This window comes from Peromyscus eremicus, chromosome 3 (assembly GCF_949786415.1).
Source record: "Peromyscus eremicus chromosome 3, PerEre_H2_v1, whole genome shotgun sequence".
Classification (NCBI taxonomy): domain Eukaryota; kingdom Metazoa; phylum Chordata; class Mammalia; order Rodentia; family Cricetidae; genus Peromyscus; species Peromyscus eremicus.
The window spans coordinates 71231090-71258447 of NC_081418.1; the positions used below are offsets into that span (position 1 = coordinate 71231090).

Here is a 27358-nt window from a genome sequence, read left to right on the forward strand (position 1 = left end):
GGTATGGGTGGCAGTTGGAGGTTTGGGTAAGTAAGGGGTAGGGGACTGTTTTCAAGCTGGGTAAGATGGGAGCATGTTTGCAAACCAAGGCCCGGATTCCAGCTGCAGAGAGCAGAAATACATCATTCGCAGAGCCTGGAGGAGTCTGGGTGTGTGCTAGGGTTGGGTCTACTGGGGGACAGTACTCACAATTCATTTTCTGTCATGTTCCATGATGATAACTGATGTCTGTCATGATGACCCCAGCGGGCATTGCAAGTTTCCAAAGTGCCTTTTAAGTCCCTAGTGAAAGGGCCGATTCTGCTCAGCAGAGCTTGTGAGCTACTTGCTTTCAATTGACAGAGCTTTGGAAAGTCCACTTGTGGTGCACTGGACTGCCGCTTGGGAAGCTGCACTTGATAGTGTTGCAGGACCTTGAAACCCACCTCTCCGTCTTCAGTGACTGTCAGCATAGCAAGGCAGAAAGAGCCTTGGATTTAGAGTTGAACAGATCTAGGTACAGCTCACAGCTCTGCCACATACTAACAGGGTGACCTTGAGCAGTATTTCCCCTTCTTTGTAGATGAGTTTATTCATCAAAAGTGAGATAATATTTACCCTTGTAGGATTGTTCTGTTGCTACAAAGAAATAAAATACTGCACATAAAAATGTGCTCCCCAACAGTTACTTTAATAACGAGCTTCCCATTGCATTTGGTTAGGCAAAACACTTTTTGTTGTTCTTGAAGACATTATTTATTTATTTCTATTTTATGTGTGTGAGTGTTTTGCCTGCACGTATGTATGTGCACTACGTGAGTGCCTGATGCACATGGAGTCCAGAAGAGGGTTCTGGATCCCTTGAAACTGGAGTTACAGACGATTGTGAGCTCCCTTGTAGGCACTGGGAACTGAACACGGTCCTCTGCAAGTGTTCTTTACTGTATCACTTCGACCCCTGTTGGTCGTTTTTAGATGGGTGTATTCCTAAATAGATGGCATGACAAGTAAGGCTGGCATCAAGATTACGCAAGACTGTGATGGCTAATGAGAAATGTTCAGAGTTCTGGTGAGCAGGGCTGTGGGCAAGGGTGGTGATAGCCTATATTCCTGTGTCTCTCTATTCTGGGTGAGTCTCTCCTGAGGGGTCAGGTTAGTAGTTCCCCTAGTGCATTTGTGATGAGTGGTGTTGCTAAAATTCCTTCCCAAGGGTTGACACAGGCAGTGTCTGTCCCTCTTCCTAAGGTCCCAGGGGCAGGTAGAGGCATGATTCCACCAAGGTTCGCTTTGGGGAACCAGTGAGCTTATTGGGCTTCCTTATAGAACGTAGGTGAGGGCTGCTTACAGGGGTGTGGGTGCTCTTCTCCCCAAAAAGCTGCATCTGGGAATCTTTACCCAGCAGGGATGAGGGGTTCTCTGTAGATGCAAAGATGGAACCCCCATTCTGGTCTTCAAAACCCTCCACCCCTCCATGAGGGAGTATAAGCAGTCAAGAAGCCCACCTGGGATGATCTTTTGTAAGAGGGCACAGATGAACTCCCCAAGATGGTGGTTGCTTGGCTGGATGACAGTCACTCACGACAGTGGCCTTGCTTTGTGGCGAAGCTTTTCCTCCTCTGTCATGAAGGTCAAGGGGGAAGGGGTCCCTCCACCTGAAAGCTCTGGAGCTTGGTACGGGTGTGACTCTTCACTTCTTTCGGGCAGTTCTTCCGTAGGTCTGGACTATGGGCTGGCACGTTGAGCTGCCCCTACTGGGCCGACATGATTGTGGTCCTCTGTCCCCTCTGTTGCTTCTTTAGGCGAGTGTGAAGACTCTGGGAGGAAGAGCATTCCTGTAAGTGACAATATGGCTCCCTATGGCCCCAGGGACACTTTATGTAAATTCTCTCTCTTCACATAAAATTTCCTTTCAGTGAAAAGGGAGAAGGCCACTGAGTACCCCAAGAGCGTCACCTATGGCATCCAGGTCAAGCACTCTGCCCCTTGTCTAGAGACAAGGTTCAGTATTCCCCACCCACCTCCACGAAGCAGTGTAGAAGCTCTTGTATGGAGGGCGTGTGATAGGTGTCCAGGAGCCAGCCCCAAAGCTGCTAAGGAAGTCTACCCACATCATAGACTGTAGCCCAAAGCCACCCTGTGCCTTACCAAAGCTTCTCAACAAGTCTCAAGTCACTTTCCATCCTAGATGTGACCAATTATCCACCCTTAAAAGCTATGGGAGCGAATTAAGTGAAGAAAAGTTGAACATACCCCATTTTAGATCAAAACAAAAGCACAGCCAGCTCCTTTAATATTCAGCAAAGACATTACAACTGCTTTATTATTCTTCTTTTGAGAGAAAATGGCTCCAAAGGGAATGGGTCCTAAATGGGGGAGTCAGAGAGTACTCAGACAAGGATCCTGGCTTTGAAGTGTCATCATATAAATGAAGCCACAAGAACTCTCGGGGTGAGTGGTGCTGTTTTAGGAGAGGCAGGCTGAAGTACTTAGCTGTGGGGTGGCATGTGTGTATCTACATGCATATGTAGAAAGAAAACATAGCACATGTGACTTGTCATCATAAGTGAAGGCTACACTAGTATGTGTTGCATTCTCTCACTTTTTTTTTTCAGTGAAGGCAAATTCAAAGTACATGGAACAGGTAGGGAAAAGTAAGTGGCAGATTCGATAGATCTCTTACCACTGAGAAAAGACCAAAAAAAATGAGGTCATAGTGTGTGTCCTTAAATGTTGGGATCTGGATGAGGTGATGGCATAAAGCGGGCTAGCCAAGAAATTGAGGGCACATGCCGACGTGATTGATGACTGGGTGTATAGCAACCCCTTTGCCACACAGGGATGACTCCTAGGAACTGTGGCTGTCACAGAGCTGGCAGCTTGCACCAGCGGCACAGACGGCAGCCTGCCCAATGTTGTCCTGGGAACCTGGCTTCTGCCCTTCCCCCACCTTCGCGTCACCCCCATTCATCCTGCAAGGCCCGGAACCCACTTCTGACCCCCTGGATGTTTTCTTGAAACCCTGACTCTTTGATTAGACATACCTCATAGGTTCAACATGACATTTCCAACAGCAGACTGCTTGGCGTGGTCCTCACTGCTTCAAAAAGATTGATATTTATTCTGGAAAGAGCTCCAGATGCCATTGGTCAAAGCTCTTCCTGCCGGCTGAGTTATTGGGGCTATTTCTTGCCTACATGATTCCGGGGCTGCAGTCTAGTCTATGCCTCTGGACAGTGGCCTGCTGTGGGAGGGGATGATGGCAGGGGATGAGGCCAGAGAAGCAAGGACTTGGGGGTTTGGGAAATACAGGTCTGTCTCATTAGATTCAGATCCTTAGAATCCAGTAAGGCCAGAGTGTTGCAAGGGCTTTATTCTGCTATGACAAGTTTTTATTTTTGCTTAATATTGTGAGTGTGTGTGTGTGTGTGTGTGTGTGTGTGTGTGTGTGTGCTTGAGACAGAGTCCCACTGTGTAGCTCTTGCTGCCCTGGAACTCACCACCATATGTAGACCAGGCTGGCCTTGAATTCATAGAGATCAGCCTGCCCCTTCCTCCCAAGTACTAGGATTAAAGGCATGCATACCACCCCAGGCTTTGGCAGAAATTTTCCGGTTAAGGTGAAAAGAGACTGTGTTGCTTACATCCCCCATCCCCTTACAAACTCCCATGAAATACTGTAGACTGCTTAGGGTCCGGAAGGGAAACGTGCCCCGTGCTAACATCTCATATCCCCATGTTCTGACTTCTTGAGGCATTTGTACGCTTCCCAGCTTGGGGACTCAGAGAAAGTTTCAGCACTGATGCCCACTCCCCAGATCAACCTTGAACAGCCGTATTCTCAGCCCTGTCTGGATTTCTCAGTGAATACCTCACCTGCCCGGCTTCCCACAGGCTTCCCACACACAAGAGCTGCCTGCGGTCAACAGCTGGGGACTGTCCTCAGAGACAGGAGGAGCAGAGAGGGAGGGGACCCTTCCTTTGGACTCAGGAACATTCACGCCTCATTTCTAGTGAAAATAGTGCCAGGAGAGGCACAGGAGGCAGCCTAGCTGGCTCAGGGACACGCATCTAATTTTAGTCCCGGGCGGGCGAGCTGGTTCTAAGTTGGGGCTGGCTTACTCATGAAAATTCCACAGTTTATATGTGTTAAGCAGTGTAATGCCCAGTCTTACGAGGTTAGTGAACTTGAGACAGCATCTCCCCTCTCCTTCTTCTAAGAAACATCCAGAAAACAGTTTGTTCTTTGTGCAGTAAGAGTAGGTCAAAATTTCCTGGAGGTTCTTTTCCCGTAACGGGCAGTGTGGGATGGAAGGGAGAGCAGCGGAAGGAGCCCGTTTTGGTAGTTTTGGTAGTTTTGGTGGTATCCTTTCCCTGTTGAAACTGGGGGAGGATAGAGGCTTCCCAGGGCCTGTGTGCCCAGAGAGAGCTCTGGCCATCCACCTGCTACAATGGGTCGTGGACTCCAGGGATTGAAGGATTAGTGGAAAATTAATTAAAAAGATACCAGAGTCAGGCCTTGTGGGGAAGGCCTGTAATTCCAGCTACTTGAGAGACACATTCAAGGTCCACGATTAGTCAGAACAATGTAGTGAGACCCTGTCTCAAAAAAGGGGGTAAGGGTAGGGGTGGGAAGGGCCTGAAGGTGTGGCCCTGTGGCCAAGCTCTTGCCTAGTATGCCTGAGGTTACAGTTTCAATCCTCACTACCATGAACAAATCCTGGACCCTGGTCAGTCTCAGAGACAGACTCAGACTTCCTGGGCCTGAGACTTGCCCACGTCTGTCTGGGTGGCCCCTAGAGTTCTTTCTTATTTTTATTTCCTGATTATTAAACCCAGCTCTATACATGCTGGGCGGGTTCTCTATCACTGAGCTTTCTAAATGCTTGTATTCCTGCTGGGTGGACGCTTGACCACTGGGCTTCCCTTTCACTTCTTTTCAACTTGAAAATGTCACGGTGTGTTTGTGTATACATGTGTGCTATTCTGTAGTATGGAAGCCAGAGTTCAGCGCTGGATATCTTCCTTATTTGCTCTCTACCCTATTTCTTGAGACAGGGTCTCTCACTGGACCTACAGCTTGTCGATTTGGCAAGGCTGGCTAGCCAAGCAAGCCCCCGGAACCTTTCGGTCTGCTTCTTTAGCTCTGAGATTACAGGCGTGTGCTCCATGCCCAGCTTTGTCCTTGGCTGCTGGGGATTGAACTTGTCCTCATGGTTGTATGGCAAGCACTTTACCAACTGAGAAATCTCCTTGGCCCCTCTTTTATTTTTCTTTATTCAGATGTGTTCATTCTGTAGCCTTGGCATACCTTGGACTTGTGATCCTCTTGCCTCAGCCTACCGAGAGGTTGAGATTACAAGCTTGGGTCATTAGGCTTAGCTGGGTGGATTTTTAAAGAGAAAGAATAAAAATAATCTCATTTTTGCATATTTTCTAAAAATAACAAATGACATGTATGCATTTTGAGAACTTGTTGTAAACGAGAGTTCCTAGAGCTGTGTGAACTTAATGATAAACTAGACCCTCTTGGAGTTGTTAAAATTTTTGCATGAAATTGAGATAAATGGTCATTTTGAAGTTAGGGGTCCACCTATCAAGTGACAAGGCTCTGTGAAACATTTTACTGTAGGGTTTCTCCTTCCTCTGTGTCACCACGGACCTATGAGTCGGGGGACTGATTTGTGGGGGACAGCTGAAGTCTGAGCCTTAGTGTCCTTGTTTGCAAAAACAAGGCTGAGAGTCCCTTTATAGGACTTTGTGAGGATTAAACTCGAGGACTGCTCTGCGGGTGCCCGGGAGAGCAGACAGTGGCCACCATAAAGGCCCAGCTGGCATTTAGAATACTTAGATTGTCCCAGGAAAGGAGACCCAGTTCAGGGGACATCATCCGAGGGCCACCTGGAGAAACAAGTGTCATTTCACAGGAGTGCCTTTGCTTTCTCACTTCTCTCTTTCCGAGTGGCTGTTCAGTTTGCTGTGACCCAGACAGCGCTGTTTCACACCGGCCACTCACAGGTCTTTAAGGGATATGGCCAGCCAGGATGTTCTGTGTGTTCAAAATGAAAATACGTCATAGTTGTTTTACGCTGTTTTTTGGCATACTTAACCAAACAGAACTAAATCGATGGAATGATTGATGAGACCAGGGGAAAGCAGGCCTTTCTGGCATGGCTCCCTTCCCTGGATATGTTTGTTGGCCTTTATTGCGACATTAAGGGTAGGACTGCTGCCCCAAAGTGGCTTCTAGTCACAGCTAGGCAAACATCTCCACACAGCTTCCTAGCCACTGTGGAAACCCCACCACTTACGCAATGTCTTCCAGGCAGCCTGTTGGAACCTTTTGTGATCCAGGGGATGACCTTAGACTCCCTGTAGCAGGGCCAGGGTGATGGAGACATCCTTTCTATCAGGTTCTCATACCATCCTGGGAGGCAGGCATGCCTGGGAAGCTTTGTTGGGCCATTTCTATTGGGTATTCATGCCCATGGGGCGGGGGTGGACCAGGAGTTGGGGAGTCCTAGTCCCAGGTAACCTCGGCCGTTGTGTTGGCTGGCGGTGTAGCCTGGGCCCTGATCACTTCTGGAATACCTCTGCTCCTGCATGGACCAGGCTTCTCATCTCTTCTCCAGCATTCTTGGACCCATCCAACTTTTTACCATGAGTGGCTTGGTTGAACTGGTAGCTCACGGTAGTGGACAGAGGAGCAATGGCAAGACCATGGTGAAAGTGGACCATTGACTGGCATTATTGTGTTTTGTGAACTGTCTGTCTCAGTCAGAAGATTGGTTGCTTTGATAAATTTGGCCATGGTCCAGAGATGCAATCCATACTGACCACTTTTCCCTAAAGAAGATGCTGATTCTCCTCTACACATTTTTTTTTTTTTTTTTTTTTTTGAGACAGACTGTCTCTATATAGCTCTGACTGTCCTGGTACTTGCTCTGTTGACTAGGCTGGCCTTGACCTCATAGAGCTCCGCCTCTCTCTCTCTCTCCCATGTGCTGGGATTGAAGGTGTGCACCACCACACCAGCCTCTTCTCACTATTGACCTCCTGCCTCTCGGCGTCAGTTACCTAGTGGAGCTGAACTCAGCCACGCCTAGAAACTTCATCCCTGAGTAAGGGTAAGCAGAATGAGGACCACAAAGCCTTGCCCAGTGGTGTCCCCTGAGGGAAGGCCAACCTGCCCTAGTGTGGCTTAAGTAGTAAGAAGATGCATGCAGGGCCTCTAGCTTCCAGCAGGGGATACTTGAAAATGAATGGACCTGAGTATCTACAGCCCAAGATTATGTGCCTGGCCTTGCCTGCTCCCAGGATCTTGGGAAAAACACTGTACTCCCTCTCACCCTACTCAGTTCCTCTAAGGCAGTGGTTCTCAGCCTGTCGAATGGCCCTTTCATAGGGGTCATATATCAGGTATCCTATATGTCAGATATATACATTACGATTCATAATAGTAGCAAAATTACAGTTATGAAGCAGCAATGAAAATTGTTTTATGGTTAGGGGTCACCACAGCATGAGGAGCTATATTAAAGGGTCGCAGCATTAGGAAGGTTGAGAACCACTGCTCTAAGGTGTCTAGGTTAGACTAGGTCTGGAATGGCTTTCTGACTTTGCAGACAAATGAGCTGCATCTAGATGAACTCTGAGAGCTCCAGCACTCCCAGCGGGAGCACTCAGTACTAACTGTATGCTGAAGGCATGAGCCAAAGTGGAAGAATGGGAGTACACTGAGGGAAGGTCACAGATAGTACAGTTTTGTTTTGCAAGCTGTGTGCCCTTGAAGGAACCCTCTGAACGTGAGACTAGGGTAAGTTTCTTTGTTCCTGGAATGTTCCAGAATCCAACTTGACTCATGGAATAGATATACAGGAAGGAGAAATGTTGGACGTGAGCTTGGATCTTGCCCGGCCTCTGCATACTTCTTGTCAAGGGCGTGTGCCAAAGCATTTCAGGAGGGACACATACGGAAAGAGAGTTAAGCTGAGAAATTATCACCCCCAAGAACAATGGTTCAGGAGGCCGGGGTACAACGTGTGTTCCCTCCAGCCAGATACGGGGCCCGATGGATTTTCCAGGAGGATGCAGGGCCTTCAGTGCCCCACCCCCAATCTGTCATCACCGGGTGATGCCTATCTTTGTCCAACCTTCGTCATCATGGACCCGGATGAGAGAGACCTGGGTATGCGGCCCAATTCCCAATTAGGGATTTTCACCACTTGCAGGAAAATCATTTATTTGAGTTGAATTGTTAAGGCAGATTGTTTTCACAGTGTTCCAAGCAGAGCGCTTTCTTACAGGAAATAATCAGACCAGCCAATTATAGTCAGGTTTTCCACATCCTCAAGAGAAAAGGAAAAAGATGGTGAGAGAAAAGAGAAAGGATCGAAGAAGAAGAAAAAAGGATTTTTCTCTCTGTTCTGAAGGCTGACATTTGGGGAGCGGGCAAGTAGAGTGTGAAGGCCAGACATTGTGACGGTTAGGGCACACAGTGACTTCTCCATAACCTGAAGTCCTTCCCAAGACCTCGTGTTCCCTGTGACTTAATTTAAAAAACGTCTGCTGCTCTGGTGGTGGAGGGAGGCAGAAGAAGCCCCTCCATAGGCTTGGACACCTCCCATCCATCACATTAACCAGCAGAGGTGAGACGCTCAGTAACTCCCTCCTCTCCTCTCCCTGCCCGAGCTTGGCAGAAACTCCAACAGGTGGCTTCCTTCCCATCATCTCTTGCTCTTGCGTCTAACTTCAGCACTGCACCTCCACTTTCCCATAGGGACCTCAGCTGGGGCTACACAGGAAGCCGGAGGGATGGGTGACAGCAAGGTGAAAAGAAAGAGAAACTCCACTCTGGAGCACTCGGAGGTTTAAGAAAGCCTTTTCTATCAGCTGGCCCGAGGATGAGATGCACAGAGGCTGGGGCTTCTCTACAGGGCAGTCTTTAAGTGCAAGGTTTCTGCTGGACATGTAGGAAAACAGCACACAGCTGCTCGGAAGGCACCTCTGAGGGCTGTGGGGTAGGATGTGTCTGAAGGGCTGAAGCCCAGCATCACCAGATGTTAACATCTTTAGAGTGCCTCAAAGATGCCTCAGATTAGCATCCTTAGAGTACCTCAGGTAAAATGGGGGCGGCGTGAGACTTGATTAGCACGCAGCCAGTGATGTCAATCTTCTTTGGTGTGTGCAATCCTTGACTGCTCAGCCAGATTCCTCTCCGGCTCTTGATGTTAGAGTCCATTCCCTTGTTCCGTGCCTCAAGTACACTTTGAATGGGATACTTGGTACCGTGGATATGAACGCAGGGTTCAGAAAGCCAGCCCTCCCTCGAGTTTGCCCAGAGTCATCTTTAGGACTGTCTGTGGGTATTTGTTCTTACCAAGTGCATTTCAGCATCTGTTGGAATTATTTTGTATTTTAAATCTCTCTTGTGTTGATGTGCATTACATTACTAAATTTTCTACTGTTCATTTCTTGCATCCCTGTGGGGTCATAGTGTTCCTCAGACTCATGGCCAGTGCAGTTGTCCAGGGTTTTGTTTCCTAGTTTGCACTTCCGTAGGCATGTGTGAGTCTCTTGGAGTCAAGGCTGTCCTTGCATCGTCCTGCGCCTCAGCTAACTCACAGCAGCTGCTGTGTGTGTGGTGGGGGCTGTGCTCTGTGTGGACTTGACACAGTCACTCAGTTGGCAGAACCTCCTTTGAGGGAAGATTTTATCAATGAGAAAAGTGACGCACAAAAAGGCAAAAAACTGCCTCCCTGCACAGGGCTTCAGGGGTGCTCTGAATTCCTGGCCAAGAGGGGCCCAGGGTCAGACTGGAGTGGAACCTGGGAGAGTTCTGTTAATTTGGTGGCAAAATCAGCAAGACCCCTTTGTGTGTGTGTGTGTGTATATGTGTGTGTGTGTGTGTGTGTGTGTGTGTGTATATATGTATGTGCATGTGTGCATGTGTGCATGCAGTTCTCAGAGGTCAGCTTTGTGGGTTGGGTTCTCTTTCCAGCTTTATGTGAGGTCTAAGCTCTGGTCACCAGGCTTGTATGGCAAGTCCTTTACACACTGAGCCGTCTCACCAGCCCAGTTTGGGGATTTTTCTAGAAGATGATCCAGTTTGTTAGTTTTCAAATGCCTTGTTTTAACCTGTTTACCTGCTTCTTACTGAAGACATTCTGTTAAAAGGTTTAGTTTTAACCCCCTTGACTTCTGAATGTTATTTATTCCATCCTTTCTCCTGCTCAGTTCTGATGAACTGGGCTGGCATAGCGTGGACTCCAAAGGTGCGTTTCTGTTAGTCTCTTCAAAGAACTAGCTTGGGGATTGCCATACCATGCGTTTTGTTCCCTTTAAGTCATGCTTGCTTCCCCTGGTGTGCCTCTTCTGGTGACCCTGGTTGCTCCAGGGCCTGGCTTTTTGCTGTACACTTGTTCACAATAGCAGATTCCCCATGCCACTCACTTCCCGCTGTTAACCACTTACCTGCTCCCCAGAGTTGAGTTGTTAGTGTTAACCACTTTGAAATGTTTCTATTTTCTATTATTATTTCTTTAGAATTATTACTGCATGGATTATTCTTTAGGGGGAGTGTAGAGGAGCTATTCTTTATTATTGGATTAAAAAAATTCTTTGCAGTCAGAAGTACAGCTTGGAATATTTTGAGATTTTCAGCTTGCATGTGTTCAGCTTTTATAATTAAGCCCTAAGGACTTGCCAAGAATATATATTGTTTAATAATTGGATGTGTTAAATCAAGCATGTTATTTTGACTTTCAAGTATTCCTTATTCTTAGTTGCTCCCCCCCATTTGAGGTATTATTTGCTGAAAGAGGTGTGCTAAAATTTCCTACTGTATTCACAGGTTGAACACCTTTTTCTGTTCTGTCAAAGCCTTGGTCCTATATTTTGGGACTTCTGTTAGGAGGGATTCATGGTGGCTACATTTTCACTTTTTAATTCTGTAATAAATAGGTTTATCACTAATAATGTTTTAATTCCAAAGTCTATTTCCTCTGATAACATTTTTGTCTCTGGAACTTTAGAATGGCTGGTATACAAGTGGCATATTTCCTGTGTTTTGCTGTTAAGCTTGTGTATCATGTCATTTCTCTTGAAAAAACACAGAAGTAGCAAGAAAAATGCAATCTGAGTGTCTTAAGATTTATTTATTTTCATTTTATGTGTATGGGTGGGTATATGAGTATTATGTGTAGCACATGTATGCAGTGCCCACACAGGCCAGCAGTGGGCGCTGGATCCCCCTGGAACTGGCACGTTGGATGGTTGTGAGCCACCATGTGGGTGCTGGGATTTGAACCCTCTGGAAGAGCAGCCAATGCTCTTACCCTCTAGCCATCGCTTCAGTCCAAATGTCTGTGTTTTTATTGCAAATTTCATCAGTTTGCTTTCCTTAATTACTGATGTAATAGCTTTTCTTTGTCTTGTTATATTGTATATGTTCATTTCCCTACATTTTCTTTATTTTTGTTTCTTTGAATTGACTCTTGTAAACATTTAGTACAGTCATGTAACCACCAACTCTACAGTTCTAAACATTTTCTTCCCTTCAAGTAAGATTCCTTATTCATTCATTTGGCAGTTCCTCTCCGTCCCCCTGTCTCTCAGCTCCAGGCACAGGGCAATGTGTGGTATTGCACACAAATGGGACTGTGTGGTATGTGACCTTCGGTGTCTGTCTGATTCCTTTGAGGCTCGTTGGCGTTGTAGTGAGCTCAGTATCCCGTTCCTTTATGCAGCACGATAGTATCTTGTGTCTTCACTTAGTTAGGGAACTCCTACCCTTGGGCTACTGTAAGTACCATGTGGCCACTCCTGTGCTTGTTTATCCCTGTCTTCTTTGGGCTCATGTGCCTAGGACTACCATTGCAGAGTCAGAGGGTCAGCCTAAACCTGCACGAAACTGCGCAGCTGCTTTCCGATGGCACGTTCCCTTTGTGTGGAGATTACACAACCTGTTCTAGTTTCTGCAGTCACCCTTAAATCTTTATCATGACCGGCTTGACAGCTCAAGACTGATTGATCTACCCCTGAGGAAGGAGAAGATTGGGCCTGGCCATGGCTTTCTGCTACTGTTTCTCTGTCTCTTGTCTGCAGCTGTGTTTCCCTTTGCTTTTAGTGTTCCCGGTGGGTGTGGCTGATACTACTTTTATTGCCTTTTATTGTCCATTATCATTTAGTTTTACTTCAATGTTTTCCAGTTTCTTATAGCTCTCTTCTCATCTCTTTTTCCTGAAGTAGGCCCTTCAGTAATTTGCTCAGCGAAGGTCTGTGAGAAGAAACTTGAGAGTCTTTGCCTAGGACTGTCTTCGGCTTACCGTTAATGCTAATTTTAGCTGGAAATTTCCCAAGCCATGGTTGTTTTTCTGTCCACTCTGAAGGTGTCTTCCCACCTCCGTTGCTGCTCTTGAGAAGCCTCTGTTGGAGTTGTCTCTAGGTAACCTACCTTTTCTCTAGAGCTTTCTTGTTCTCCCTGGCATTCTGGTCATCTGAGGTATGAAGTGTCCGGATGTGCATTTATGTTTACATGTCTCATTGAGGCTGTTGTATGTCTGTGAAGACTAGCATCTGGAAGTTCTTAGCGGTTTTCTTTTCAGTGCTTTCCTGCATTCTGTCTTCTCTTTCCGTCGGCAGCTCCTCTTCAGTGTACCTGGGACTGCAGCATTTTTCTCTTCCGTGTCTGTTCCTTGCTCCTCCATGCAGCTTCTCGTCCAGACTGAGTCCCAGTGGGGACTGTCCTTCGATAGCTCCTGATGTCCCCTCCTCATTTCCCATCTGCTGTCTAAACTCACCAAGGTTTCTCCCCACTTACCGTAAAAAAGCTCAAACCTGCATGCAGCAAAGCTGAAGAAAATGAACCCCTCTGTCCCTGTCCCCTAAATCCAGCAGTTGCCAAGATCTGTCTGCCCTTTGCTTCTTACTAATGTGTCTGTATGTGTTTCTGTTTACACACTGTTTTACTGAGAATAAAAGTTAGTATCACTGGGCAGTGGTGGCTCACACCTTTAATCCCAGCACTCGGGAGGCAGAGACAGGCGGATCTCTGTGAGTTCGAGGCCAGCTTGGTCTACAGAGTGAGTTCCAGGAAAGGTGCAAAGCTACACAGAGAAACCCTGTCTCGGAAAAAACAAAAAACAAAAAACAAAAAACCCAAAAACCAAAAAAAAAAAAAAAAAAAAAAAAAAAAAGTCAGTATCATGACATTTCAGCTCAAATTTCCTAAGGACAGCAACATTTGCTACCCAGCCACAGGGCCATTATCACCCTCAGGGAAGGTCACAGAAACCTAGGAATATTATCTATAGCCTTTGTTGTAACCTGTGACTAATCTGGCCAAGTGTTCAGTGGTGGACATAGGAGAATGAGGTGCCTCTTTCTTTCTATTCCCCTTTTATTAAAAATAGATTCTTTTCTCATACAATATATCCTGATTACAGTTTTCCTTCCCTCTACTCCTCCCAGTTCCTCCCCACCTCCCATCCCATCCGGATCCACTCCCTTTCTGTCTCTCATTAAAAAAAGAACAGGCTTCTAAGAGACAGCAACCAAACAGAACAAAATAAAACATAGTAAGATATAACAAAAACATATTATCATATTGAATTTGGACAGGGCAACCCAACAGAAGGAAAAGAGCCCCAAGAGAAGACACAAGAATGAGAGACCTACTCATTCACACACTCAGGAGTCCCATAAAACTACTAAACTGAAAGCTATAACATATACAAAGAGAACCTGGTGTAGGCCCATGCAAGCCCTGCACACTCTGCTTCAGTCTCTGTGAGTTCACATGAGCTTTGCTCAGTTGACTTGTAGGACCTTGTTCTCCTGCTGCCCTCCATCCCCTCTGGCTCTTACACTGTTTCTGCCTCCTTTTCCTCAGAGCTCCCCTGAGCTCTGAAGGGAGGGATTTGATGGTGACATCCCATTTAGAGCTGAGTGTTCCAAGGTCTCTCATCCTTTGCACAATGTCGGCTGTGGGTCTCTGTATTTGTTCCCATCTGCTGCAGGAGGAAGCTTCTCTGATGATGACTGAACAAGGCACTGATCTATAAGTATAGCAAAATATCATTAGGAGTCATTTTATTTATTTATTTATTTTAGACCAGTAGTATTTGGTTCTCCCCTAGAGAACTGGGCTATCTAGTCTCTGGTTTTTGGTCACACAAGCAGTGTCGGGTTTGGGCTCCATCTGTGGAGTGAGTCTTGTCAAGTCTGACATCAGTTGGTTGCTCCCAGGAAGTTTGTGCCGCCATTGCCCTAGCATATTTTGCAGGCAGGACAGATTGTCAATCAAAGGTTTTGTGCCTGGGTTGGTGTTCACTTGGTGGCCTGCAGAGTACCTTTCCATGACATAGACACTAGAACATGGGGGTGAAGGCTCTCTGTAGGCACCAGCTTGACTTCTCCAAGTTCAATGAGTTGTGTGGGTGTGGTCTTCAGCAATGGGGCCTGCTGTCAGATTGTGGAGAACAATCTATTGTCTTCGCAACAGCCTGGGTTGTGTGGGGATTTCCATGGGACCCCTTTGGCTAACAACTCAATTGGATGTATCCCAGTCTCAGTCCTGGAAGCTTTGTTTGGTGACAAGAGATGGCCAGTTGGGACTCCTTCTCCCTCATTATTTGGAGACTTCCATTAGGATCTACTTCATATATTTTAGGAAGTTTCCACTGTACTAGATTTCCGTATCACCCATCAAAGGTCCCTCAATTACAGCTGTCTTTCCCCATAATCCTTCCCTCAACCCCATGTCCCCTCCCCCTCCCCACCTGATCTCAGTTTCATCCCCTTTCCAGTCCACCCATAAAACTTATTCTATTTCCCCCTCCCAGGAAGATCCATGTGTCCTTCCTAGTCCCTTTCCTTTATGCCTAACCTCTTTGGGTCTATGGATTGTAGCTTGGTTATCATTTATTATTATTATTTAATGGCTAATAATAATGACTAATATCCATATATAAGCAAACTCATATCACATTTATCTTTCTGGGTCTGGGTTATTTCACTCAGGATGATTTTTTTCTGGTTCCATCCATTTGCCTGCAAATTTCATTTTTTTTTTTTTTGGTATTTCGAGACAGGGTTTCTCTGAGTTGTTTTGGTGCCTGTCCTGGATCTCGCTCTGTAGACCAGGCTGGCCTTGAACTCAACAGAGATCCACCTGGCTCTACCTCCTGAGTGCTGGGATTAAAGACATGTGCCACCACCACCCGGCATGATGTCATTGTTTTAAAGAGTTGAGTAGTACTCCCTTGTATAATACATTTTCTTTATCCATTCTTCTGTTGAGGGACAGCTAGATTGTTTCCAATTTCTGGATATTATGAATAGAGCAGCAGTGATCATGCCTGAGCCAAGTGTCCTTGTGGTAGGATGGAGTGTCCTTTGGGTATATGTCTAAGAGTGGTATAGCTGGATCTTGAGGTAGATTGATTCCCACCTTTCCGAGGAATTGCCACACTGATTTCCTTGTGGCTGTACAAGTTTGCTCTCCCACCAGCAGTGCATGAGTGTTCCCCTTACTCTACATCCTCACCAGCATGAGCTGTCACTTGTGTTATTGATCTTAGCCCTTCTGACAAGTGTGAGATGAAATCTCAAAGTAGTTTTGATTTGTATTTCCCTGATGGCTAGACATTTCTAAGTGTTTTTCTGCCATTTGAATTTCCTCTATTGAGAAGTCTTTGTTTAGATCTGTACCCCATTTTTTAATTGGATTTTTGTTGTTGTTGTTATTTTATTTTATTTTCCGGAGCTGAGGACCGAACCCAGGGCCTTGCACTTGCTAGGCAAGTGCTCCACCACTGAGCTAAATCCCCAACCCCTAATTGGATTATTTTTTTGATATGTAATTTCTTGAGTTTTTTATATATTTTGGATATTAGTCCTCCATTGGATGTGGAGTTGGTAAAAATCTTTTCCTATTCTGTGGACTGACGCTTTGTCTAAATGATGGTGTCCTTTGCATTATAGAAGTTTTTTAGTTTCATGAGGTCCCACTTACTAATTGTTGAACCAAGAAGGCACCTCTTTTAATCTGCGTAGGCCCTGATCAGATTTTCCTACATGTCCCCAAACTGTTCTTTCAGGCTTTACTTTCTTTAGTCTACCTGCCTCAAGTGTTATTCACTGCATTGACTAACATGCCAGCCCTATTAACTCAAACTGGTTTGGAGCCTTTCTGGATGGTTTGCTTCAATACTGGGTAGTTCTGCTAAGCATGCTCATTTTAGAGACGATGTGACTAAGATGTACCCTGCCCCTTACCCCACATCATTAATGTAATGTCACCCTTTTATTTTGGGTGACACTAAGTTGGGGCACACTTCAATGTGTATCAATTACTCTATTACCAAGGAGATAACTTTCCCTTTTGTATTAATAAGTAATCCACTTACAGGCCATTTAAATAACCCTGTTCTTAAAAGTCTTTCATCCAGTGGTATTAGCATCTGGTAGTGATTTTCTTATGTACATAACCAAATTGGTATAAAGTGGTGATTTTCTCTTTTCAATACATCTGCATGTATTTGTTGAGTGTTCTATAGAGAACTTTTCCATTCTGTTCTCTCTATTCTGTTCCCTTGTAGCAGGCTCATGGCTCTATTTCAGTATTGCATGTGTGTATAGGTTTCTTCAAAGCTGCTCACTGCTTTTTCAGTGGTGTCTTCTTTCTTATGATTTCTATCCCTCTAAGGAGCCCCTCCCTCTACTTTCTAATGTAAAGTGCTTCTTTGGTTGCCCTGGTGTCTTGGCTCTGAGCATGCTGCTTGTGTCTGTAGGCTTTCACTATGCACTCATGAAGTTTATGTGTTTGAGAGATTGCACCCTGCCCCCCTTGCCTTAAAAAAAAAAATCCTTTTACATTACCTCTTTTGGATGTGCTGGGATATCACTGATGTGGGAAAAATTTATGTTAATTTCTTAGATTTTAGATTCTTGTGCCATGGGAATGGAGACCAATGAACTCCACTGCCTGGGGGTTTTGGTATTTCATTAAGGATGGTAATGGTCAGGGATTGATGCCCTTGCTCTCCTGAGACACCTCCCCTTGAAGCATAACTAAGCTGGTCAAGTGTCAATGGCCACATAGAAGAATGAGGCACTGTCTGTCCGAAGTGTGCTAGGAACTGATGAACTTCTTCTGAAGGTGTTGGGATGCCAGGGCAGGAAAGAATTTTTCAGACCAGGATACATCAGTTCTTCATAGCCCCATGTCTGTTCACTGCCACACGGTGAATAGAGACACTCAGCACTGCTCCCCAAGGAAATTTGTTTCCTTAGAGCGCAAGCACCTTGCCTAAAGTCGTATGGATTTAGATAGAGCAGGTGTAAAGCCCAGATCTCTCGGTGGCGCTAAAACCAAAACAAAACAACTTCTATTATTTACTTATGCTTTAGAAGCTTGCTTGTTTTCTAATGAGAGACAGAAAGGGAGTGGATCCAGATAGGAGGGAAAGTAGGGAGGAACTTGGAGGAGTAGAGGGTAGAGGGAAGGGAAACATAATATATCCTAACAGACTCATGCAGGCCCTCTGTATGCTGCCTCAGTCTCTGTGAGTTCATATGAGTTCATATGAGTTGATCATGTCAATTTAGGGTCTTGTTTTCTTTGTGTTCTCCATCCCCTCTGGCACTTACACTCTTTGTGCCTCCTCTTCAGAAGGGTTCCCTGAGCCCTGAGGGGAAGGATTTGATGGAGACATCCCATTAGAGATGAGTGTTCCAAGGTCTCTCACTCTCTGCACAGTGTCTGGCTGTGGGTCTCTGTTTGTTCTCTGTGCTGCAGGAGGAAGCCTCTCTAATTGATGATTGAGCAAGGCACTGATCTGTGAATCTAGTAGAATGTCATTAGGAACCATTTTATTGCTACTTCTTCTTACTGTTATTATCAAAGAACAGTAGAGTTTCATTTTACCCTAGGTCCCTGGGCTATCTAGTCTGGTTCTTGGTCACCCCAAGAGTGTCGGGTATGGGTTCCTTCTTGTGGAGTGGGCCTTAAGCCAAATCAGATATTGGTTGGTTATTCCCACAAGCTTTGTGCCACCATTGCCCTAGCATATCTTGTAGGCAGAACAGCATTGTAGAGCAAAGGTTTTGTGGCTGGTCTGGTGTTTATGTTTTTCCTTTGGTAGTCTACAGAGGACCTTCCCATACTAAAGACGCTAGAGTGTAGGGGTAAAGGCTCTATGTTGGCACCAGCCCAGGTTCTCCATGTGAATGAGCTGTGTGGATGGTGTCTTCAGCAACAGAGTCTTACTGTCAGTTTGGGAGAGCATCCTATTATAATCTTGGCAGCAACCTGGGTTGTTTGGGGATTCCCATGGGACCCCTTTGGCCAAGTTTCAGTGGCTCTTTCTACCCGAACAAGGATTCAGTTCCTTGGGGACTAAGTCCTGGTCCTGTATACTTCTGAACATAGGCCCTGACTCCCTCTGTGGAATGTGATGAGGAACAGACATGGGGTGGAGGTCGTCTAGGTATGACAAAATGTCTGTCTGTCATTGGCCCTTGATACTCGCCTCTGGGTTGTCTGCACAGCGGCACTTGGAGAAAACGTTTTGAAGCCTTGATTTATCTTTTTGTCTTTGTTGTTTCTAGTAGTTTTCACTGAAAGGCAAGAACACACTTTTAAACTGCCCTTTTAAACTCTACAATGCTTAGCCACAAAGGGCCACATGAAAGGAACAATAGCACATTCTCCACATGTGAGCACACTTGAGGTCCCCTTTGGTGAGGAGATCTATGAGACGTGGGCACAAAGCTCCTCCTGCAGCTGATGGATAGCCCTCTGGGTGGAAGTCCCATGACCGGGGGAGGCCCTGCTGTTCCCTGCTCAGTGGACATCCCGTCCCACCCTTTCATGAGCTACCAGGAATGTTTGAGACTGCCCCACCATTCCTAGGATGCCATAGAGGTTCCTGGCGGGGACAGGGTGTGCCAATGAAAGGAGTAAACCGAGTGAGGTGTTTGAAACCAGGGGCCTGGGTTTGAGGCCCCATGTTGGCAGTTCTAAATTGCATGGCCTTGTGTAAGTCACCTGGTTTCTGTGAGGGTTATTGCATCATTAGCTTCCTCTCTGGAGCACTGGCTTGTGCGTCCATCCGAGACTCAGTGAGACAAGAGGATGCTGCAGTCCTCTTTCCCTCCTTGACGCCATACTAAGGCTTCCACTCCATGGAAACAACATGAATTTAATGGCTCCTGGTTCTGAAGGCTGAAGTCCAAAGTCAGTTTCACTGGGCTAATGCCGAAGAGTTGGCATGGCTCTGAGGGAGAGCCCATCTACCCTCCATGGCCCACCTATCCTTTGCCTGTGGCTCAGCCTCCCATCAGCAAAGTGTGCCAACCCGGTTTCAGCTTCTGTCAGCTCTTCTGGGTCAGGGCTCCTTTGGCTTGTGACTACACTGTTTCTGTCTGGAGACCCAGGATCATTCTCCATCTCAGATCCTTCACATGCCCATTTTCACTGTAGGATAAGGGCTACAGGTCCTGGGAATTAGAATGTGGACATGTTGGTGGGCTAGCCTGCTACACCATCTTATACATTTTTCCCCCTTGGGAGACAGGCCTAATAGGAAGCCCTTCATTTGTGCTGGGGGGTGAACGCATGAATGAGTGAAGGCATGCTGTCGGGGGTGGGGGGGACACTGCAGTTGGGCTTTAGGGCACTAGGAATCTGTCAGAGGGTATTCAGTGTAAAGGGCATAGTGTATGAGAAGGCACAGTGGCTTGTCCCAAGATACTCAGCACAGGGCAAGGCAGGTGGAGTGTGGTGGCTCAGCAGGGCCTCTGGGGAGAAGATGGCAGGTCATGTAGAACCTCGCAGAGCACTTTTAAGAGGCCGGCTTCTTGTTTTAGAAGGAAGTTATGTGAGATGGCTACTGCCATTAACTTTGGAGTTATGGCTCGAGTTCAATTCCTGTGCTGCCACTTGATCTTAACCACGGAAAACTGCCGAACCTCTCTTGAGACTCAGGGAAATAACTGCTTCAAAAGGCACTTTTGAGAGACAGACAGCCTTGGAGGTTTTCAAAGCACATGGTCTAGTGCCTGGGATAATGCAAAGAACCAGGAGGAGTTTGTTGTTAATGCTGTGGTTACTTTGGTAAATATGGAATTGTTGTAGGTGATGGTGATGAAGGTTACCAGGGACCTTTCATGTCAGACTGGCCTCTGCACACATGTCGTAGGAAGATGTGGGGACTGTGGACAAGCCACTCTGGGTGTCAAGATGGCACTAAGAGGCTGCTGAGATATCATGAGAGGGGAAGGAGCAGAGCCAAGTGGGTTTAAGAAGGCCCTGGTGGCCTTGGAGTGCTTGTGAGATGCCCTTGCTGTCCCCACCTGAAATGCTTCACAAGGACTATAGAAGCCATCTTGGGCCAGTGCCTGGGCCTCATGTTCCTTGCCAGTTCCTGGGCTCCCTGTCCCTTCACCACAGTGCCCAGGTCCTCAGCCCCTGCAGTGGAGCAGACGAGCTGGGCAGAGTCTGTGGGAAGAGGCTTTGGATGGTGGTGCAGCTTAGTTCTGCCTCATGGTATTGGCGGGGTGCTCTGCATCCGTAGACTCTCTTCCCAGCTTCCCAGAGCATTCTTCCACCATGCTCCTCACAAACACCTGCCAAGGCCTGGTGGCACAGGACTCAGAGGTTCTTTGGGTTTGAATGAAATACAGTGGCTTCACTGAATGGGTGGGCATGCGGTGTGTGGGGAAGGAGAGCGGGCTGCTTGGGAGGGAGGTTTTGGAGCCACAGAGAAACTCCAAGTCCCACAGGGTCTGAGAACTGTGTGTCCTACACTGTCCTCACTCACACCCTTCATACATCTTTAGGAGGAAGCCAGTTCAATGGAGGGCACCGTGGCGAGACTGTCATTGTTACTGCAGTCATATCTTAGCCTGCAAAGACGGTGGAGGAAAATATATTTCAATGCCATGTTCAAAAGAACTGTCATTTTCGACATAGTAAATGAGTTTTTGGAGAATGATGTAAGAGTGTTGCTCTCAATGTGTTCTATTTCCTTTAGTTCAGATTGATGCAGGATGGGGGAAAACAAATCTAAGTGGAGCTACTACATGGGTGGAGGCTCTGAATACACACACACACACACACACACACACACACACACACACACACACACACACAAATCAGAAATCAGAACCATAGGGCCAGTATCCTTTTAAGTAGCCCACATGGTTTTACAGGAAAGCTGGGAGGGAAGAAATAAATAAGCAAACCCATCTTTGAAACCATGAGTGATGGGGCAGACACATTGATGATAAGACTTGCCCTTTGCCTGTCCCCAGTGTATCCCAGTGACCAGTGAGCTTCGTTGGCATGTAGCCTGCTCAAGGCACTCTCTGGGCATCAGGGCCAGGTAGTCCCTGCAGTCACCTGTACTGTTAATGTGCCTCTGGCATTCTCTTCCACACTGACATTTTCTTTTTTTTCTTTTTCAGGGAAAATCAGCTGGTGTCTGAAAAGGCCAGTGATGAACCAGATGCCCTGTTGCTAGGTAGGTGAGGCTCATCGCTCTGCTGTGTCTAGGCAGTGGCAGGACTCCCTCCAGGCTTGGTGGGAGACTCCTCACCAGCCACCTCAGGGCCATGGTGCTCTGTTCCTTCAGTGTCTCCATCCACTGGCTGCCTTTCTCCTCTGGACAGTTTGTTCTTTAAAAGAGGGATTGGTTATATAGGTGGATGTAGTCACACATGCTTTGCAACCCCGCACTCAGGAGGCTAAGGCAGAGGATCCCAAGTTGGAGGCCAACCTGGAGCCTGTGGCAAGACTCTGTCTTCAAAGCCAAGTCAAACCAACCAACCAATGAATAGATTGTTTCCCCAAAGCAAACCAGGCCATCCAACAGAAACTCGGTTGCTTCTCTCTGGACCTGCGCTGCACAGCTGCAGGCACAGGAGCTCTTTGGGACCATTTAGAGTGTTTCTGGAAGACAGTTCCAGGCCAAAATCTGAGGTAGCTCTGCCTGGGGTGGCACGTCCATTTACAAGGTTCATAGGCGTGATTGAGGTCTAAAATGCACAGAGAAGGGTGTGGGGCTCCGCTTCAGCCCCACGCGTTTCACGTAGTGGCTGCATCTGTGCCGCTGCACTCTGCGATCCAAACAGAGCATTTATTTCCACTCGAGCTTTGAAGCAGTTTCTTTCTGTCTGTAATCCTTGAAGACAGAGTCTGGTAGAAACTCCAGAGTGGACGATGACAGGGCAGGGTTGGCCGTAACAGGGTGAGCTCGAGTGCTCTTTAGTCTGCTCTCCTGGAAGCCAGCCCTTTACCTGCTGGTCTTTCTTGGCACATAGAAGCGATTCACTCACTTTGCTTCTTTCTCCCTTTTAAACATTCCCTTTTAAGCTGTAGGAGGAGAGGAGTACTCTTAGAAGTTCCTGGCTTGGAGGTGCAGCCAACAGTGAGCTTTGATCTAGCTGAAAGTACAGGCCGGGGCTCTGATCATGGAGGCTGGCTTGTTTATGCCGCGTAACGCACTTCAGAGGTACCAGAGCCTCAGAAATCACCAGGAACCGCTGGTGGGGATGATGTGGCCCAGCCCAGGAAGGGCAGGTTTCTGTCCATGGCTGTGCAGAGTAAAGGATGGAGTCAAGAAGCTCCGGCACTCAAAGCCTCTGGGTTGTGCAGCTCTTGAAGCTTTTCAGATGAAAGTAACTCGTATTTAGACACAGTCCCCGGCCTTCAGAACCCCTCTCGGAAGGGAAGCTTTTTGGCAGTTCCCAGAAGCCATTTGAAGTACTTTCTGGAAGGAGGGGACCCTCTGCTGCTGGCTTGGAGGATGAATCAGACAAGGAAAAGGAAGTCAAGGATGAGAACAGAGTTAGGGAAGATAAAAGAGAGAGAGCTGAGGGGCAAAGGATGTGGGGTGCAGGAAAGAGGCAGCGCATTCCGGTCCATGTTCTCCTCTGTTTCCTTTTGGTCTGGTTTAGGATCCTTTGTTTGCAGCCCCCTGCAGACCTAGGCGAGGCTTTGCTGAAGGCAGGCTGCTGAGTGGAGATCATCTCATATTCTTGGAGGGCGGAACTGGATGGCCTCAGAGAGAGAAATGTCCTCCCATAGAAATGCATGAGCTTCAAGAGATACAGGATACAAGTTCTGTGATGGGCCCTGGAAGGTCCACAATGGTAGCATTTAGGCTCGACTTTGAAGGATGAGCCAGGTCTTGCCCAAGGGATGTATGGAAGTAACTGCTCATGTAGAGGCAGGGACGAAAGCTAGAGAGGCTGTGGAGAGGAGCGGGGCCCACAGGGAAGTGGGTGTCAGGAAGGGGCTGGAGCAAGCTAGCAGAGAGGATTCTGAGTGCTGTGCTAAGGTCTGGACCAAATCACTGGGCACCAGGAGCTGCTGACTATCAGGGCTGTGCATTGGGCTGTGTAGACTTGGCAAAGGATGGATTTCAGTGTAGAAATCCCCAGCAAGGGACTTGTGAGGAGCTCTTGAGAGAGTCACAGCAGAATGATAAGGCTCTTCTGTCTCAGAGTATTTCAAGACCTCTCACGCCACCTTACCAGGCTCTTCCCTGATTTCTCATGGCAGATTTCCTTGTCTTACTTTTTGCTCCTGAACCTTTGCCCTGGTTCCTCCTCCAGCACATTTCACCATTGTGTTTTGGGCACTGTGTCTCCTTCTCTGGGCTGCTGGGATCTCCTGGAGAACAGAGTGGTCCCTTCATGAGTTCTGGGCCTCTCTGTCTCATGCTGTCTCTAGTATATTAATTGTGGGTATTTGAGAGAGGATGCCATAAAACCAGGCCCGGTGATACAGACCTGTAATTTCAGCTACTTGGAAGTTGAAGGCAAGAGGATTACCCTGAGTTCGAGGTCAGCTTGAGTTACAAAGTGAGTTCACAGTCAGGGTGACTTAGTGAGACCTTGTCTCAAAATAAAAAGTGAAAAAGAGAGCAGAGAAGGCTGGGAATAAGGCACAGTGCCAGATGAGGCCCTGGGTTCAATGCTCAGTTCTGCAAACAAATAAACAAATAAGTGCTTTTGAATAAATAGAAAAACACTCTTTCCTGGACAATGGAGAGAGAAGGGATAGACATGAGATGTTTGAAAGATGGGGAAAATCCAGAGACTGAAGCCACAGTGGGTGGAGAGGACTGAGGTTCCGTCTTGGGACACTAGGGGAGGGGAGGGCATCCTTATCAAACCCAAGTCTTGGAGGACTGTCAGTGTCTGGTGATGGAGGGCTCACAGTGGATATCCTGGGGTCAGTAGGAAGTACCAGCTCGCTGATAGAGATGCTGTCTGAGTAGTTCATACAGAAAAGAGCCCGAAGGCCATCTCACTGTGGACTCAGCACCAGCTCCATGTCTCTTGCTCTCTTTGGATCCCACTTGAAGGGGAATGGGATTCTTTTTCTCTCTCTCCACCCACATACCCCTCCTCCCTCAGTGTCTTTTCCCTCCAAAGGGTATATAAAATGGGAAAGCAAACCCCTAGCTCCTGTTCAATCAGGCATTCAGATGACGGCCTTAAAAATAGCGTTCTCAAACCACTGGCATTTGCAGACAGTTTGGTGTCCTGGCCAAAACGTCATTCCTCAGTGCTTTGTTTTTCCCTTCATGGCGGTCTCGCCACATCTGGTCCTGAGGCCTGCTATGTGGTCCTGAATCAACTCCTGTGCTGGGCCAGATCCTCCCCGCAGAATCCAAGGGAGGTTGCCTGCCCCCACTGCTCACCCCACCCTGTATGTGTCATGAGTCCTGCTCCCTAACTCCCAGCCTCCATCCCAGACTCACTTCTTGGACTGAGCAGAGTATGTTGCTGACCCCTCCACCCTCACAAAACCAAACAGAGGTCTCCAGATGAGCCCAGACACCGTCCCTTTCATCCCCCAGGAATCAGGCTGACCCAGGCATTGCAAGGAGCCCTTCAGGCCTGGTAGAATCAGTCACTTAGGTTGCTCTTCCTGGTAGACGGGGGCCTCTGGTGCACACAGTGAGATAAGCCACATGTTTCTGGTCTCTGCTCTCACCATGTGTCTTTATGAAGTCTGCCTGCCAGCCATGTTCTCCTTCTTCCTCTCTGTCCTTATTTCCCGTCAAGCCTCACTATCTTAGGCATGAACTGCATCTGTTCCCGCAGAGTCTGGGGCATTGCTCGGGATGCGTGTGTCTTTATTTGCCATCTCGTTTGATTTCTTCCTTTCTCTACATAGTACCAAGCTTCTAAAATCCATTCACGTTGCTGGGAACATCTGGTTTCTATTTCTGGTTATTTTTATAAGGCCGTGGTCACAGGATAACGTTTCCAGAGATTCAAACGAAGAAAGGTCTCATTTAAATCTAGCTTCTTACTTCAAGTTCAGCCTTAAAAAATGTTCTTTGACAGTTTCATACATGTACAGAATTAATTTTAGTCATTTTCACCCCCCCTTGCCTTCACTTCTTCCCCCCTCTGTCCTCCTGAAACCCCTCCTAATGGCCCCCACTCTGTTTTCATGTCTTATCTTCTTATTCAGTGGATGAGTTTCCCTTGTGGGGTGCCTGGTTCTACCCAATGGGGGAAGGAGGCTGTCGAGTGAGATACAATGGGGAAGTTGGCCTGAGATTCCTCTCTGCGCCCCCACTCCCAATGCCAGGCCCACCCTGGCAGTGTCTCTGGGGAGTATGTGCCCAGCTTTGCCGGCATGCTTACCTCGGGGTACCTTCTCCTGCGGTCCTTTATCTGAGCATTCTAGTGTATGCTGCACAGAAGCGGGGAGGCCCAGAGGGTATTGATAGCTGAGGTGTCACAGGCTTGTGCTGCTGAAGACGGGCAGGATTCTCTTTCTCCCTCAATCATCACAGCTGGGAGAGGATAGACTTAAGAGATGCCCTGGAGTCCCTTCTGGCTGGAGGTCCGGGGGAGGCAGGCTACCAGGCAGTTTCCAGTCATCTTGGTTTGTGTTCTGTCTCTGCCATTTTCTCTGTGCCCAACTTGGGACAGCTACGTCACTGCCTACGTACGCTTCATGTTTGTGTTGTAAGTGAGACCGTAGGAATCGAGCTTTCAAAAGGCCAAGTTGGGGTTGGGGGGCACAACTCAAATGCCCAATAAATAGCACCGAGGACAGTAAGAATACTACTATTGTTTTTGAAGAAATATGACTCCTTCTTCAGTGCTGGCCTCTTCTCATGGGTCTTTGGGATAACAGATGTGTGCCTCCTGCTCACCTTTTGTGAAGAATGTGTCACAGCTGGGTCTGGCTGGGCCTGGCTCACTGGCTATAGGTTCTAAGGCACCAGTTCACTCTGTCCACCTGTGGCACAGCAAGGGAGGGGTGGTGGCCAGGAGTGGGCCCCTCTTTGCCTTCTTTCCTGGTGGGGAAGTCCTGGGGCCTGGTGTGGAGGCTGCTGTTCAGGCTGGGGCATTCTCAAGTTTTTCCTGAGTTCTCAGTGTGGTGGCTGTATAAGTGACTTCCTGTTCCATCTCCCCTGAACTACAACATGGCCATGTTTTCTTCCAGAGGATGTTGAGGATGAACTGATAAAGGAAGATGTTGTTCTGTCCCCACCTCCATCGATGCTCACGCTGCAAACTGTGTCAAAGCCAATGGACCTCTCCTTGGCGAAGGTAGGTGTCGATGCTGAGGTGCAAGGAGTCCACATTAAACACCGTCTGATATGAACTACACAACTTTGATGTTTTTGGCTCAGTGGTTCTTTCTCATTATAATCTCTTGGACACTGTTGAAGTGGGAACTGGGGTGTGATGTATAAGAAACCTGAACCAAGGGTCAGGAAGACTGTTTTAGTCCTGACTGCTCTCCTGCCTCCATGAGACAGACTTGGATCTTCTGGGAGGACCCTGTTGCTATCCTCTTAGCCAAAGAGTGACAGTCCCAGGACTGTGGAAGGGCTGTGGGAGGGAGGGCTGTGTCTTCTTCTTCTAGATGCTGCAGGATCCTGCCCTTTGATGTCCCAGAGCTGCCTCATGTGCTGTGGTGTGACAATAATGAAGTAGTTGTCCTGTGAGACTGGCTCTGGGCAGCTACAGAGCTGGAATGACAGGGAGGGCTGGCAGTTCGTCAGCATACCCAGCCTTGAACCTGTGGCCTTTTAGATGGACCCATGACAGCAGGACACAGGTTCCCTGCCTTATGGCCTTCTTGGCAAAGGTTCCCTGTGTTCCTCAGGGCCCTTAATTGCCAGGGTGGCTCACTCCTCCTTTGTGTGGAGGTTCCTGCAGGATGAAGTGTTGTTCCTGCTGCCTCACACCAGCCTTTCAGCCAGGCTCCAGAGGAAAATCTAGAAGCTCCTAGAGATGCAGCCAACTTCTTTCTTGTCCCTCTTAACTGTGTGACAAGCACATAGATCCTGATGTAAAAGATTTTTCTAGAGGTTTTGTTTTCCTTTCCCTTTTT

General features: G+C 47.5%; 1 protein-coding gene across 1 annotated transcript in view; it reads left to right on the forward strand.

Annotated features, from left to right (window-relative positions):
* The window catches only part of Mindy4 (MINDY lysine 48 deubiquitinase 4), a 108187-nt gene that overhangs the window by 27733 nt on the left and 53096 nt on the right, over positions 1-27358 (forward strand). Inside the window, exons 6-7 of the mRNA XM_059257879.1 lie at positions 21448-21503; positions 26462-26568. Coding sequence (XP_059113862.1) covers positions 21448-21503; positions 26462-26568 — 163 coding nt within the window. The remainder of the gene's footprint in view (positions 1-21447; positions 21504-26461; positions 26569-27358) is intronic.